The 15,007-nt window shown below is 44.0% G+C and overlaps 1 protein-coding gene across 1 annotated transcript in view; it reads right to left on the bottom strand.

Moving 5' to 3' along the window:
• Positions 1-13,319, bottom strand: part of LOC115076170 (phospholipase A2 inhibitor and Ly6/PLAUR domain-containing protein-like) — a 54,366-nt gene extending 41,047 nt beyond the window's left edge. Inside the window, exon 1 of the mRNA XM_029577314.1 lies at positions 13,190-13,319. Coding sequence (XP_029433174.1) covers positions 13,190-13,241 — 52 coding nt within the window. The 5' untranslated portion in view covers positions 13,242-13,319. The remainder of the gene's footprint in view (positions 1-13,189) is intronic.
• Positions 13,320-15,007: the final 1,688 nt, after the last annotated feature.

Genomic DNA, 15,007 nt, shown 5'->3' with positions numbered 1-15,007 from the left:
GGCCACAAGAACCTGGCAATTACCCAAACACCAAGAAGATCCCATGCTACTGATGCAATTAATAGCAGTGGCTATTCCCTAAGTAAACTTGATTAATAGCCGTTAATGGACTTCTCCTCCAAGAATTTATCCAAACCTTTTTTGAACCCAGCTACACTAACTGCACTAACCACCTCCTCTGGCAACAAATTCCAGAGCTTTATTATGCGTTGAGTGAAAAAGAATTTTCTCTGATTAGTCTTAAATGTGCTACTTTCTAACTTCATGGAATGCTCCCTAGTCCTTCTATTATTCGAAAGCGTAAATAACAGATTCACATCTACTCGTTAAAGACCTCTCATGATCTTAAAGACCTCCATCATATCACCCCTCAGCCGTCTCTTCTCCAAGCTGAACAGCCCTAACCTCTTCAGCCTTTCCACATAGGGGAGCTGTTCCATCCCTTTTATCATAAGAACATGCCATACTGGGTCAGACCAAGGGTCAATCAAGCCCAGCATCCTGTTTCAAACAGTGGCCAATCCAGGCCATAAGAACCTGGCAAGTACCCAAAAACTAAGTCTATTCCATGTTACCGTTGATAGAAATAGCAGTGGCTATTTTCTAAGTCAACTTAATTAATAGCAGGTAATTGACTTCTCCAAGAACTTATCCAATCCTTTTTTAAACACAGCTATACTAACTGCACTAACCACATCCTCTGGCAACAAATTCAAGAGTTTAATTGTGCATTGAGTAAAAAAGAACTGTCTCCGATTAGTTTTAAATGTGCCACATGCTAACTTCATGGAGTGCCCACTAGTCTTTCTAGTATCCGAAAGAGTAAATAACCGATTCACATCTACCCGTTCTAGACCTCTCATGATTTTAAACATCTCTATCATATCCCCCCTCAGCCGTCTCTTCTCCAAGCTGAATAGTCCTAACCTCTTAGGTCTTTCCTGTAATACAATGAAAGACAAAAAAACAGTTCTTTAAATTCCACAGGAAAGAAAAGAATTTATCACAGGATCCCAGGGTCTTCTTTCAAAGGACTTTATGTCTTCAGCCTCAACAGGAAAAAGTTGCAGAATCCCCTTTTCTAGCTCTCAGTTACTCACTAGTGACAGGCTTGTAAAACGTAACTCTCCAGTTTCTAGATTAGATTCATCCTTCATCCTCACTTTACCGCTCATAAAGCAGAGCTCCCTCTCCTGCAGATCCTGTGGTCCCTAGGGTAGAGCCCAGTCCCTTGATTGCTTCCCCCCTAGTGACTGAGTCACCATTTAGAGTGGTAGCCTACTCACCAGCCCTTTAGAGGTTGAACCCTCCTGTCACTTCTAAGTGACCACTTCTCCTCCTGAACCTCCCATCTCTGGAATGATCTCAATGATTAGGCAGAATGACGCCGAGCTGGCTTAATACATATTTCCTCCCAAGATCTACATCTTTATTCCTTTACCTCTCCACCCATTACACTAAGCTCTAAAATAGATCAAGTCTCTTCCTCATTCTTCTAAGTTCCCTCCTACAGTTCTTCATCCTTGGTTCCTAATCCTTCTCTCTCTTTCCAGTTCTTCTATTCTCACCTTCATCCCCACCTTGCTCACTGCTATGGACTTCTTTCTTCCCTCACTTATCCACATTCATTTACATATTCTGAAAAAAATAGCGCATACTCAATATTAAAATTTAACACAAGGATGAGGATCAGTGCAGCAGAGCAGAGTGGAATAAATGAACAGAATCAATTTTCGTACCCTACAGAGGGATCTGTGTCAAAGCCACAGACTGTGAAATTTGAACCAATGGATTATTAATAGGGATAAGGCACATTTATTCAATTCACTATCTACAGTGATTTTAGCACTACATAGAGAAGGAGTTGGAGGATCATGTGCCAAATAAATCAGAAGAGGAAGAAGAACATTTACACTGAGCACAGAATAAAAATTAATTTGATTGGGCCAATAGTGAGATAAGAACATAAGAACATAAGAAAATGCCATACTGGGTCAGACCAAGAGTCCATCAAGCCCAGCATCCTGTTTCCAACAGTGGCCAATCCAGGCCACAAGAACCTGGCAAGTACCCAAAAACCAAGTTCATTCCATGTAACCATTGCTAATGGCAGTGGCTATTCTCTAAGTGAACTTAATAGCAGGTAATGGACTTCTCCTCCAAGAACTTATCCAATCCTTTTTTAAACACAGCTATACTAACTGCACTAACCACATTCGCTGGCAACAAATTCCAGAGTTTAATTGTGCGTTGAGTAAAAAAGAACTTTCTCCGATTAGTTTTAAATGTGCCCCATGCTAACTTCATGGAGTGCCCCCTAGTCTTTCTACTATCCGAAAGAGTAAATAACCGATTCACATCTACCCGTTCTAGACCTCTCATGATTTTAAACACCTCTATCATATCCCCCCTCAGTCGTCTCTTCTCCAAGCTGAAAAGTCCTAACCTTTTTAGTCTTTCTTCATAGGGGAGTTGTTCCATTCCCCTTATCATTTTGGTAGCCCTTCTCTGTACCTTCTCCATCGCAATTATATCTTTTTTGAGATAAGGCGACCAGAATTGTACACAGTATTCAAGGTGCGGTCTCACCATGGAGCGATACAGAGGCATTATGACATTTTCCGTTTTATTCATCATTCCTTTTCTAATAATTCCCAACATTCTGTTTGCTTTTTTGACTGCCGCAGCACACTGTACCGACGATTTCAGTGTGTTATCCACTATGACACCTAGATCTCTTTCTTGGGTTGTAGTACCTAATATGGAACCCAACATTGTGTAATTATAGCACGGGTTATTTTTCCCTATATGCATCACCTTGCACTTATCCACATTAAATTTCATCTGCCATTTGGATGCCCAATTTTCCAGTCTCACAAGGTCTTCCTGCAATTTATTACAATCTGCTTGTGATTTAACTACTCTGAACAATTTTGTGTCATCTGCAAATTTGATTACCTCACTCGTCGTATTCCTTTCCAGATCATTTATAAATATATTGAAAAGTAAGGGTCCCAATACAGATCCCTGAGGCACTCCACTGTCCACTCCCTTCCACTGAGAAAATTGCCCATTTAATCCTACTCTCTGTTTCCTGTCTTTTAGCCAGTTTGCAATCCACGAAAGGACATCGCCACCTATCCCATGACTTTTTACTTTTCCTAGAAGCCTCTCATGAGGAACTTTGTCAAACGCCTTCTGAAAATCCAAGTATACTATATCTACCGGTTCACCCTTATCCACATGTTTATTAACTCCTTCAAAAAAGTGAAGCAGATTTGTGAGGCAAGACTTGCCCTGGGTAAAGCCATGCTGACTCTGTTCCATTAAACCATGTCTTTCTATATGTTCTGCGATTTTGATGTTTAGAACACTTTCCATTATTTTTCCTGGCACTGAAGTCAGGCTAACCGGTCTGTAGTTTCCCGGATCGCCCCTTGAGCCCTTTTTAAATATTGGGGTTACATATGCTATCCTCCAGTCTTCAGGTACAATGGATGATTTTAATGATAAGTTGCAAATTTTTACTAATAGGTCTGAAATTTCATTTTTTAGTTCCTTCAGAACTCTGGGGTGTATACCATCCGGTCCAGATGATTTACTACTCTTCAGTTTGTCAGTCAGGCCTACCACATCTTCTAGGTTCACCGTGATTTGATTCAGTCCATCTGAATCATTACCCATGAAAACCTTCTCCATTACAGGTACCTCCCCAACATCCTCTTCAGTAAACACCGAAGCAAAGAAAATCATTTAATCTTTCTGCGATGGCCTTATCTTCTCTAAGTGCCCCTTTAACCCCTCGATCATCTAACGGTCCAACTAACTCCCTCACAGGCTTTCTGCTTCGGATATATTTAAAAAAGTTTTTACTGTGAGTTTTTGCCTCTACAGCCAACTTCTTTTCAAATTCTCTCTTAGCCTGTCTTATCAATGTCTTACATTTAACTTGCCAATGTTTATGCTTTATCTTATTTTCTTCTGCTGGATCCTTCTTCCAATTTTTGAATGAAGATCTTTTGGCTAAAATAGCTTCTTTCACCTCCCCTTTTAACCATGCTGGTAATTGTTTTGCCTTCTTTCCACCTTTCTTAATGTGTGGAATACATCTGGACTGTGCTTCTAGAATGGTATTTTTTAACAATGACCACGCCTCTTGGACATTTTTTACTTTTGTAGCTGCTCCTTTCAGTTTTTTTCTAACAATTTTTCTCATTTTCTCAAAGTTTCCCTTTTGAAAGTTTAGCATGAGAGCCTTGGATTTGCACACTGTTCCTTTTCCAGATTATGGGGCTGATTCAGTAAAGCTTTGGAAATCCATGTGTAAAATATTTTATGTGCTTTATTATGCAAGTATGAAAATTGTTTTTTGTGTCACTGTAAAGGAGGAGCCTCATTACCTTTCTTTCTCCTGTGCGGAACTTGGCTGGACGCCTGGTCCACCTTAGGTCCCATGGAGGGGTAGGGCCCTGCTGAGCAGGTTAAGAGGCAGAGCCCAGCTGGAGTCAGGAGGCCCCCCCCCCCCACACACACACACACACACACACACACACACACGTCTCCAGAAGGAGGAGCTCCTGACCCTCTCTGGGAAGTTATGTATTGTAAGAGCACTGTAAAGGCAGGCAGTGATTGCTGATAGGATAATAAAGTGAAATTGTATTGGAAAAGTCTGGAGTCAGTGTGGTTCCTGCTCCAGCCCACAAGATGTTGTTCATTCATCCTCTCATGTAGCATCAGGTCAGGGATTTTCTCAATGCAAGGCCAGAGAAGATGTTTGGAGTCAAAGCAATGCTCTAATGTGCACCAAAGCACTGAAATAAAGCCTTTCTGGCTCGAAGAAGAGCACAGAAGGAAAAAAAAAAAAAAAGCGAAACTGCTTTTAAAGCAGAGGGTGGTCTGTGGGGCCTTACGGGAAGCAGGTTTAGGATTTTCAGCAGACACAAAAGGCAAGCTCCATCTGAATTTTAATACTCAGTGAAGATAGTGCTGGAGAAGAAGGGATTTACTTAAACTGTGTTTTGAAGAAAAAGCACTGTGTGCTGTGGAGGGAAGTGAAACTGCCAGTGTGTGCAGAGGCTGTAGCCTCCAGCAGTAAAATGGCTCTGAACTAGGGTGGCCAACTTTTCCATGGAGCATAATTGGACATCCCACTATACTTCGTACTTTTGGAGGGGAGGTGGTCACAGACTACTGTCAATTGTTGATCCACTCATTACTTGGCTTTGAAGCACCCCTTCAATATACTTTGTTTTATAAAAGGTTATTTCAACTCTCCTCATAAACACATCAGCCCAGCCTCTCTCATGCAGTTTTGCTCTCTACCTCAACTAAAGCCTTTCTAATACACACCCACCTCCATGCTTCCCCATAAACACACAACTTCCTTTCTCATACTCACACACACATACTCCCAAACACACAACTTCCTCTCTCATACACACATGCACACCTCCAAACACACAGCCTCCTCTCTTATACACTTGTGGTTCACTGTCCCTTCTCTCTCAAACACAGATGCACAGTCCCAAACACACAGCCTCCTCTCATACACACATGCACACCTCCAAACACACAGCCTCCTCTCTTATACACTTGTGGTTCGCTGTCCCTTCTCTCTCAAACACAGATGCACAGTCCCAAACACACAGCCTCCTCTCTCATACACACATGCACACCTCCAAACACACAGCCTCCTCTCTTATACACTTGTGGTTCGCTGTCCCTTCTCTCTCAAACACAGATACACAGTCCCACACACACAGCCTCCTGTCTCAGACAGAGATGGTACACTGTCTCTTTCCTTAAAACCTTCCCAGCTTTTCATATATCTCCCTTGTGCCACCTGTCTCTCAATATCCTGTCCTTCTCCTCTGTGCACTCCTCTCTTGTGTGGCCCACCTGTCTTTAGTCCCCTCCCTCCCCATGCTCTTATCTTTTTCTCCCTCCTTCTTCCCTCCTCCCCAGTGCCTTCTTCCTCCTTTCCTCTTGTGACCCCCTTTCTCCTTTGTGTCGCTTCCTTCTCTTCCCTTCCTCATCTGTCTCTTCCTTCCCCTTCTGTCTCTCCCATTGTGCCTCTCACCTTCCCTGTGACCTTCCTTACAATTCACCTATGTGTCTCTTTCATCTTTATTCCCCAGTTTCCTTTTTATCCAAGTTTTATTCCCTTGTTTAATGTAATCACATTCTTATTTATTTATCACTTTTGTATACCGAGGTTCAGGTAACAAAGTTTTACATTCCAACAATTACAATGACAGAAAAATGTCTTACAATGAAACAGGCTGAATAAAATTTGGATACAAAGAACTTGGTAAACAATGTGTATAATAGCGGGAACTGTACATGCTTGTTACTGTTACAATGTAAACCGAGATGATATGTAATATTTCTACATGAATTTCAGTATATAAAAATGTTAAATAAATAAATAAATCTTCCTGTCCCTCTGCTTTTCTCTGTGCCCCCTCTGTCTTTCCCCTTTCCCCATCCTGTGACTCTGACTGTCTCTTTCTCCATCTTCCCCTCCTCTGTGACTGTATCCCTGGCTGGCTCACTGCAGCCCCTCTCTCAAGTCTTGGCCCAGACTCAGTGAGGGAGGGGAGGGACCCAGAGGGCATTGCGGCAGAGATCTGTGGAGCCACTGGGAACTGAGAGACCTGCCGGACCCTCCTCCTCTACCCATCCCATCCAATCACAACCCAGGAACGGAGGCAAAAGCAGTCAGGAAGCAGCTCAGCTCTGGGTTCTGTCTTCCCCTGTAATCAGGAAGTTGTGGGAAAGAGGAGCCTCTTACAAAATCCGGATTTTCAGTGTCTATCAGTACTTCTGATCGGACACTGTACAGCATATCTGAAAACCTGGCTGTCTGGTCCAAAACTGGGCAGTGGGCAACCGCACTCTGAACTAAGCCTAGAATTCTTGTAAATATGCAAGCCCTGGTTCAGAGCCTCCTACAAGGGCAGAAGCAGCTGCAGGAAAGTGTCCTGAAGTACCAGAGTCTCTGGACCAACACCTGGGAAAAAGCAGAAGCAGGCAGGGCATGGATAATTGCCAGTCTGGCTAAAGTAAAACCAGGGCTGGACTCAGAACAGCTGGAAACAGAGAAAGTGTCTCAGCTACCCAAATCAGCTGTCTGCTCTACCCTGAAAAGGGACACTGCTCTAGAGGAAGCTGGAAGTAACACGGCAGCTGACATCAGACCAGATTCTGACTGGCAAGTGTTACCAGGGAGCGCTAGAGAGAGTGTGCCCTTGGGCCCCTGGCACGATCCCGCGCCAAGGGTAGGTGTAGCGTGGGTGGCGAGAGGCAGCCCGACCCCCAGCCGGACCTGCATGCCTCTGGAACCAACTGTGGAGTGTTGGTGATGAACTGTCCTCCGACCGTTCCCAGCCCTTTCAGACCTGCCGCTGGGATGGCAAAAGGCAGCAGGCCAGACTCAGGGCGTGGGCAGACGAAGGATCAGGAACAGACGACGAAGACTCGGGAAACACAGACTGTAGATGTAGACTCTGAAGCAAGATACTGTAGACGTAGACTCTGAAACAAGTAGGGAGGTTCAGACGTTGGCACTGTCCCTCAGGGCGCCCTACACAGCCAGTACCACTGGTCTGGTCACGGACCACCCTGTCCCACATCCGCGGGAGCGGAACCAGCGCAGGAAAGGAAATATGCTGCACAAAGCAGTCCAGGGTAATGTACTGCACACCGGCAGTCTAAAGCAGGTTAAAACATCAGGGTCAGGAACAAACATCAAGGAACATCATGAAACATCAGGACGTGCAAGACACCGGACACCAAGCTGAAACAGAAACGAAGGCCTGACGGAGCTCTGGAAGAGGAGATATCCAGAGACGTATTTATTTTGTTATATACTGACCACTTATTCTAATCTAAGTTCTATCTAGTAAATATTCCTCTCATAGCTATTAGTTACATTGATTACTAAGTTATATGTATAGCCTGTTGCTGAATTGCTGTTCGCTGTAAACCGATTAGATGTTCCAAACAATTATCGGAATATAAAAATACTAAATAAATAAATAAAAAGCATGAGTGTTATAGCAAAGCTTTTATAGCCCAGGAGCAGGCAGCTCACTGGGAGGAGTCCAGATGGGCCGTCCCTCGCTGGCTCTATAAGAGTGGAGAAAAGCCGCGGGCCCTCCACTAAGGAAAAGGGCGTGGCCCATACCAGAGCATCCAGGCTGCAGTGGAGCAGGCCTCGAGTAGGCCCCGAACAACACCGAAGGCCTCCCAGGCCGTGGAGCAGGATCCGGACAATTGCTCAGGCAAGGCCCTGGCTTCGGAGCGGCCTCCAGAAAAAGGTGAGATGCCTCCTGGAGCGCACCTTCATCAGGAATCATAACAGCAAGAGCCCACAGAGAAGCATCCAATGGTACAAAAGAGTGCCATGAGGAACCAGATGACCTGGGAAGCACACTGGGCAGAGGTTACTGTCTGCCTGACAGAGATAAAGAGGGAAGCAGAGGCTACACCTCAGCTGAGTCACCTGTCTGCAGCTTTGCCAGAGAGAGTTGAAAGCAGCAAAGTAGTGGAAGGGAAAACAGACCCTGAATTGCAAGAGCAGCTTGAAAATTGGGGAAAGGAACTTGATGTGACAGACACCAGAAGGCTCATGGGAGAGCTTCATAGCCTGGCCTGGGGAAGGCAACAAAGACTGCCCAGATAGGAGCAATACAGAATGGACTCCTGGATGCAGCACTGATTGGCCTATGGGACGCACTTCAGAAGAGCCAGATGCAGGTGTTGCATTGAAACCCGAGAGAGAGGGAGGCGTTGTAGAATGTCCAGACACCTACACTGGTAAGGAGGGCCAGAAAAATGTGAATCTGCAGAGTGTGACTAAATTACAAGAGAGCCCAGAGAGAGATGCCATGGAGACTCCAGCACAAGGGATGCAGAGATGCCAAGGCCTGGCATTACAGAGGAGGCTCTCAAAGTAGTGCAAGAACTACTAACCCAAGTGGTGGATTTGCAGTTGGAGCTGAAAACAGAGAAGCAAATCTGCTACCAAACAGGGAAGCAAGAAGAACTCCTCCAGATGCACCTGGAACTGGTGGCATTAGAATTAAATAGCTGCTAGCAGACCAGAGAGGACCATGTGAGGCTCAAGGACCAGATCTCCATGTTGAACTCCCAGGTCTGGTGCTCTCTGATGGAAACAGAGGATTCCTGAGTAGACAGTGAGCAGCTGAGACAGCAGCTGGCAACTGCAGTGCAGACTCAGCATGCACTATTGTGGGAACACATGTAGCTAAGGAAAGCATTTGAAGTCACAGCCGCTGGTCGGGAGGTAGTCGGCAGATGTAACCAGGAAGCAAGAGAAAACCATGACCAGGAGGAAACCAAGCTGGCTAAAAGACAGGAAACAGAGAGCAGGATTAAATGGACAATTTTCTCAGTGGAAGGGAGTGGGCAGTGGAGTGCCTCAGGGATCTGTATTGGAACCCTTACTTTTCAATATATTTATAAATGATCTGGAAACAAGTACGACGAGTGAGATAATCAAGTTTGCAGATGATACAAAATTGTTCAGAGTAGTTAAATCACAAGCAGATTGTGATAAATTGCAGGAAGACCTTGTGAGACTGGAAAATTGGGCACCAAATGGCAGATGAAATGTAATGTGGATAAGTGCAAGGTGATGCAAATAGGGAAAAATAACCCATGCTATAGTTACACAATGTTAGGTTCCATATTAGGTGCTACAACTCAAGAAAGAGATCTAGGCGTCATAGAGGATAACACATTGAAATCGTCGGTTCAATGTGCTGCGGCAGTCAAAAAAGCAAACAGAATGTTGGGGAATTATTAGAAAGGGAATAGTGAATAAAACTGAAAATGTCATAATGCCTCTGTATCGCTCCATGGTGAGACCGCACCTTGAATACTGTGTACAATTCTGGTCGCCGCATCTCAAAAAAGATATAATTGCGATACGGAAGGTACAGAGAAGGGCAACCAAAATGATAAGGAGAATGGAACAGCTCCCCTATGAGGAAAGACTAAAGAGGTTAGGACTTTTCAGCTTGGAGAAGAGACGACTGAGGGGGGATATGATAGAGGTGTTTAAAATCATGAGAGGTCTAGAATGGGTAGATGTGAATCAGTTATTTACTCTTTTGGATAATAGAAAGACTAGGGGGCACTCCATGAAGTTAGCATGTGGCACATTTAAAACTAATCGAAGAAAGTTCTTTTTTACTCAACGCACAATTAAACTCTGGAATTTGTTGCCAGAGGATGTGGTTAGTGCAGTTAGTATAGCTGTGTTTAGAAATGGATTGGATAAGTTCTTGGAGGAGAAGTCCATTACCTGCTATGAAGTTCACTTAGAGAATAGCCACTGCCATTAGCAATGGTAACATGGAATAGACTTAGTGTTTGGGTACTTGCCAGGTTCTTATGGCCTGGATTGGCCACTGTTGGAAACAGGATGCTGGGCTTGATGGACCCTTGGTCTGACCCACTATGGCATGTTCTTATGTTCTTAAGACATGGGATCTGTAGGTCACCAATGCTGAGCTTCAAGCCCATGTGCAGGTGGTAAACCTCTGGGAGAATAGGACCTGAGAGAGAGAAGAGGCAGTCCGGCAAGAGTGTGCAGAGTTGAATGAAGCACATGTGGAGCTGGCACAGCAGCTAGCAGACTTGTAGCACTGAACCAGCACAAGGTACACGAATGTACCAGAATATAGAAAGAAAGAGGCAATTCTGGAAACCACCATGCAGGTACTACAGAAACAGGTGGCATAGGCAGGGGCCAAATATGAGTGCAGATAAGAACATAAGAACAAAAGAATTGCCATACTGAGTCAGACCAAGGGTCCATGAAGCCCAGTATCCTGTTTCCAACAGTGGCCAATCCAGGCCATAAGAACCTGGCAAGTACCCAAAAATTAAATAAATCTCAAGCCACCGTTGCTTATTAATTACCGTAATAGCAGTTTATGGATGTAACCTCTAGGAACTTATCCAAACCTTTTCTAACCCAGTTACACTAACTGCTGAAACCATGAGAGGCTTCTAAGAAATCTAAAAAGTCAGGGATAAGAGGTGATATCCTGTTGTGGATTGCAAACTGGTTAAAAGACAGGAAACAAAGAGTAGGATTAAATGGTCTTTTGTCACAATGGAAAACATAGAAACATAGAAATGACTGCAGAAGAAGACCAAACAGCCCATCCAGTCTGCCCAGCAAGCCACGCAGTTCATCCATTTATTTATTTATTATTTATTTTTTCCCAACCATTTTTCTCCCTCCACCCTTTTTTTTCCCCACCCTTTTTCTCTCTCCACCCTTTTTCTTCCTCCCACCCATCACCATTGGCTTCCAGCACCCTCCGGCCCCAACTCCCTTCTACCCCTCCACCATGCAGAGAGCAGCGCTGTATCCGCATCCCAGTGAACATCCAGCTCAAACAGGGGTAGCAACCGCCGCAACAAGCAGGCCACACCCCTGCCCCATACTCCTACCCACCCCTGCTTTGTTTGTTTGTTTCTTGTTTTAGTTTTATTTGGAGATGGCAGCCCTCCGTGAAGGCGGAACACCAACCACTGGCATCCCGCTCCGTGAATGCCTCTGTGGCTACTGCCGCTCCGTGCAGTGTTTTGCTGCCTGAAGGTGGAGCACCTACTGGCCACTGGCATCCCGCTCCGTGAACGCCTCTGTGGCTACTGCCCTCTGTGCAGTGTTTTGCTGCCTCCTCTTTATTTACGCCCACTAGACTTGATGGATCCACAGACTTGAAAAAGGTAAACAGTGGAGTGCCTCAGGGATCTGTACTTGGACAGGTGCTTTTTAATATATTTATAAAAGATCTGGAAAGGAATATGACAAGTGAGGGGATCAAATCTGCAGATGACACAAAATTATGCAGGGTTGTTAAATGTCAAGTGGATTGTGATAAATTGCAGGAGGACCTTGCGAGACTGAAAGATTGGGCAACCAAATGGCAGATGAAATTTAATGTGGACAAGTGCAAGGTGATGCATATAGGGAAAAATAACCCATTCTGTAGTTACACAATGTTTGGTTCCATATTAGGAGTTACCACCCAGAAAAGAGATCTAGGCATCATAGTGGATAACACATTGAAATCGTCAGCTCAGTGTGCTGTGGCAGTCAAAAAATCATCAGAATGTTAGAATTTATTAGGAAGAGAATGGCAAATAAAAAGGTGAATGCCTCTGTATAGCTCCATGGTGAGACCGCATCTTGAATACTATGTGCAATTCTGGTTGCCACATCTCAAAAAAGATATAGTTACACTGGAGAAAGTGCAGAGAAGGGCAACCAAAATGATAATGGGCATGGAACGGCTGACTCTCTTATGAGCAAAGGCTAAAGAGGTTAGGGCTGTTCAGCTTGGAGAAGAGACGGCTGAGGGGAAATTTGATAGAGGTCTATAAAATCATGAAAGGACTTGAATAGGTTCATGTAAATCTGTTATTTACTCTCTCATATAATAGAAGGACATGAAGTTACAAGTAGAACATTTAAAACAAATCAAAGAAAACTCTTTTTCACTCAGTACATAGTTAAGCTCTGGAATTCATTAGCAGAGGATGTGGTTACGGCAGTTAGTGTAACTGGGTTTAAAAAAAGGTGGATAAGTTCCTAGAGGAGAAGTCCATTAACTGCTATTAATCAAGCTGATTTAGGGAACAGCCTCTGCTATTACTGGCATCAGTAGGATGGGATCTATTTAGTGTTTGGGTACTTGCCAGGTATTTGTAGCTTGGATTGGCCACTGTTGGAAGCAGGATACTGGGATTGATGGACCCTTGGACTGACTCAGTATGGCAATTTCTTATGTTCTTAATGTTTAGTAAATCATTTGTGTAGTGAGGAAAGGAGGAGGGAATCTAGAGGAAGAGGACCAGGTGACATGGAGAGTGATCATTAACTTCTAAATTAAAAGAGATAGGAAAAAATGTTCTTTTCTATTACTGCCCTTCCTTCCAGTGCAACAGCATCTGACATGATAGACACAGTTTGGTTTTCTTTTTGAAAAGAAGCTCACCTGCATGTGTGTAACTTCTCAAGAGTTCATTTGGCAAACAGTAATGAACCGACTAAGCTACAAGAAGTAGAAGGGAGGGAATATTAATGAGAATCAGTTTGGGAATGGTAATTTAGGAAGAGAAACCAGGGAAGGTGCCTCACCTGTAACAATCAGAGCAGAGAAGATGCAGATGCTGATGAGAGAAGCCCTCATGGTGCCGGAGAGATGATGGAGCTGGATGCTCTGTGTATGACAGGTTCCGAGCTCACCCTCTGGTCCTCTATAACACCTCCTGCTCAGGATACAGTATTTATCTTCTGGGGAACAGGAAGCTCCTGCCTGACCAGGAAGTTCAGATGTGAGAAATGTCTACTGCTGAATATGCAATGTGGCTGTGGCACTTCAAAGACAGTCAGTCATGAAAAGGATCCGCACCACGATAATGAGAGGAGCTTCCCCTCGATGCCGTGGGAACACTTTTTATCTGATTCTCATTTATTCCTTCTCTTATTTATTTATCCTAAGTGTCTGCAACCAGGACATGGAGGCACATATCTGAGAGCCTAAATGCTAATTACCAGAATCTTTTTATTAAATATAGCTTTTTCTTTAATTATGAGGCAACTTTGCCTTGTCATACTGATATAATTGTAGTACATAGACATTTAATCCCATCCATGTGATCACAGTGCTCCTTTCCCAAGCTTGATCACAGGGAGATTTTAAGGGGTAAATTCTCAGTAAGCCACTCAGTGGTTAAATTTCAGTTGGTAAAAAGCAGGGAGATTTCAGGTTGTGGCTGAAAATTCTCCTAACTTTAATTTTGCTGGCTTGTCATTAGGCCCCAGTGCATAGAAATACCCTCCCCTGTCAGTGAAAGTCAGGATATGCTCTGCTCCTACTCTACCTTTTCATAAGACCTTCCAGCCCTTAGAGATGGAGTTTATTGTTTAGAGATAAGAGTTCTCCAATAGAGTTATTTAGAGAAATAAACCAGACTGGATATATGAAAATAACAGCTCTTTAGTCAGATAAAAGTTATAATCTTTTAAGGCATGTGATTAGATTTATGAAGCTCTATACTTCTCAAATCTTATCGTAATCAAACAGTACAGAGCTATAAGTATGATAACAATAGTTACTGCTACTATAGCAATTAGATAAATACCTACTAAAGACATTTTTTCTTGTAAAATAAATTCTTTCTAGTAAATGCTTAGCTAATACTAGCTAGGGTTCTCTTATGCAGAAAAATAACTAATTAAAAGGCTTACCAATGTCATGAAGCAATTAGCCCATTTACTGTCTCTCTTATGTGGTCTGTCAGAGTTTATCTTGCTCCGCTACCGTTTCTCCCCGTACTGTTCTTAACGGGTTTAAATAGAATAGCCAGGGTGGTGCGGGCTCAGATTTTGAAGCCCCCCAAGGACAAAGATAAGAAAGTTGGAAGGAATCCCAATTGAGGAAAGTTAACTTTTTTGCCCCCTTCCCCTGACAAGGGTAGCCAGATGGGAGCTCTCATTTTCTAACTCCTCAAGAACAAAGATAAGAAGTAAAGTTTCTTATACTTTTTTTAAGCGTCCAAGGACACAGGTGTCTGAAGTTGTGTTATGATTTGGTGGGCCCTTGGTCGTAGAAAGAGATGGTACCTCCCACAGGGAGGAGCCCTGTGGGGACTTGCTGCGATAGGCTGGCTCTACTGGTGCATACACACAGGAGTCAAGAGAGTCTTATTATACAGCTGATGATGTAATTAACCCGAGGAGCGGGCAGAGAGCCTCTGCACAGAGGAGGGTGGTCCCAGAGGAGTGGTCTCACTGATACTCCGCAGCATGATCTGCAGAGATGAACTCTCATCAGAGGACTGTAGATACGGTAGTGGTCCGCAGAGCGGGGTACGCCGTGAATCCACACTGTAGATGACAGGCCTGTAAGGTAGATCCAGTAGTGGTCTGCAGAGCGAGGTACGCCATGAATCC

The sequence above is a fragment of the Rhinatrema bivittatum genome, chromosome 14, assembly GCF_901001135.1.
Source record: "Rhinatrema bivittatum chromosome 14, aRhiBiv1.1, whole genome shotgun sequence".
Taxonomy (NCBI): Eukaryota; Metazoa; Chordata; class Amphibia; order Gymnophiona; family Rhinatrematidae; genus Rhinatrema; species Rhinatrema bivittatum.
Note: the sequence above shows the minus strand (reverse complement) of the source record. Positions and strands in the feature narration are given on the sequence as shown.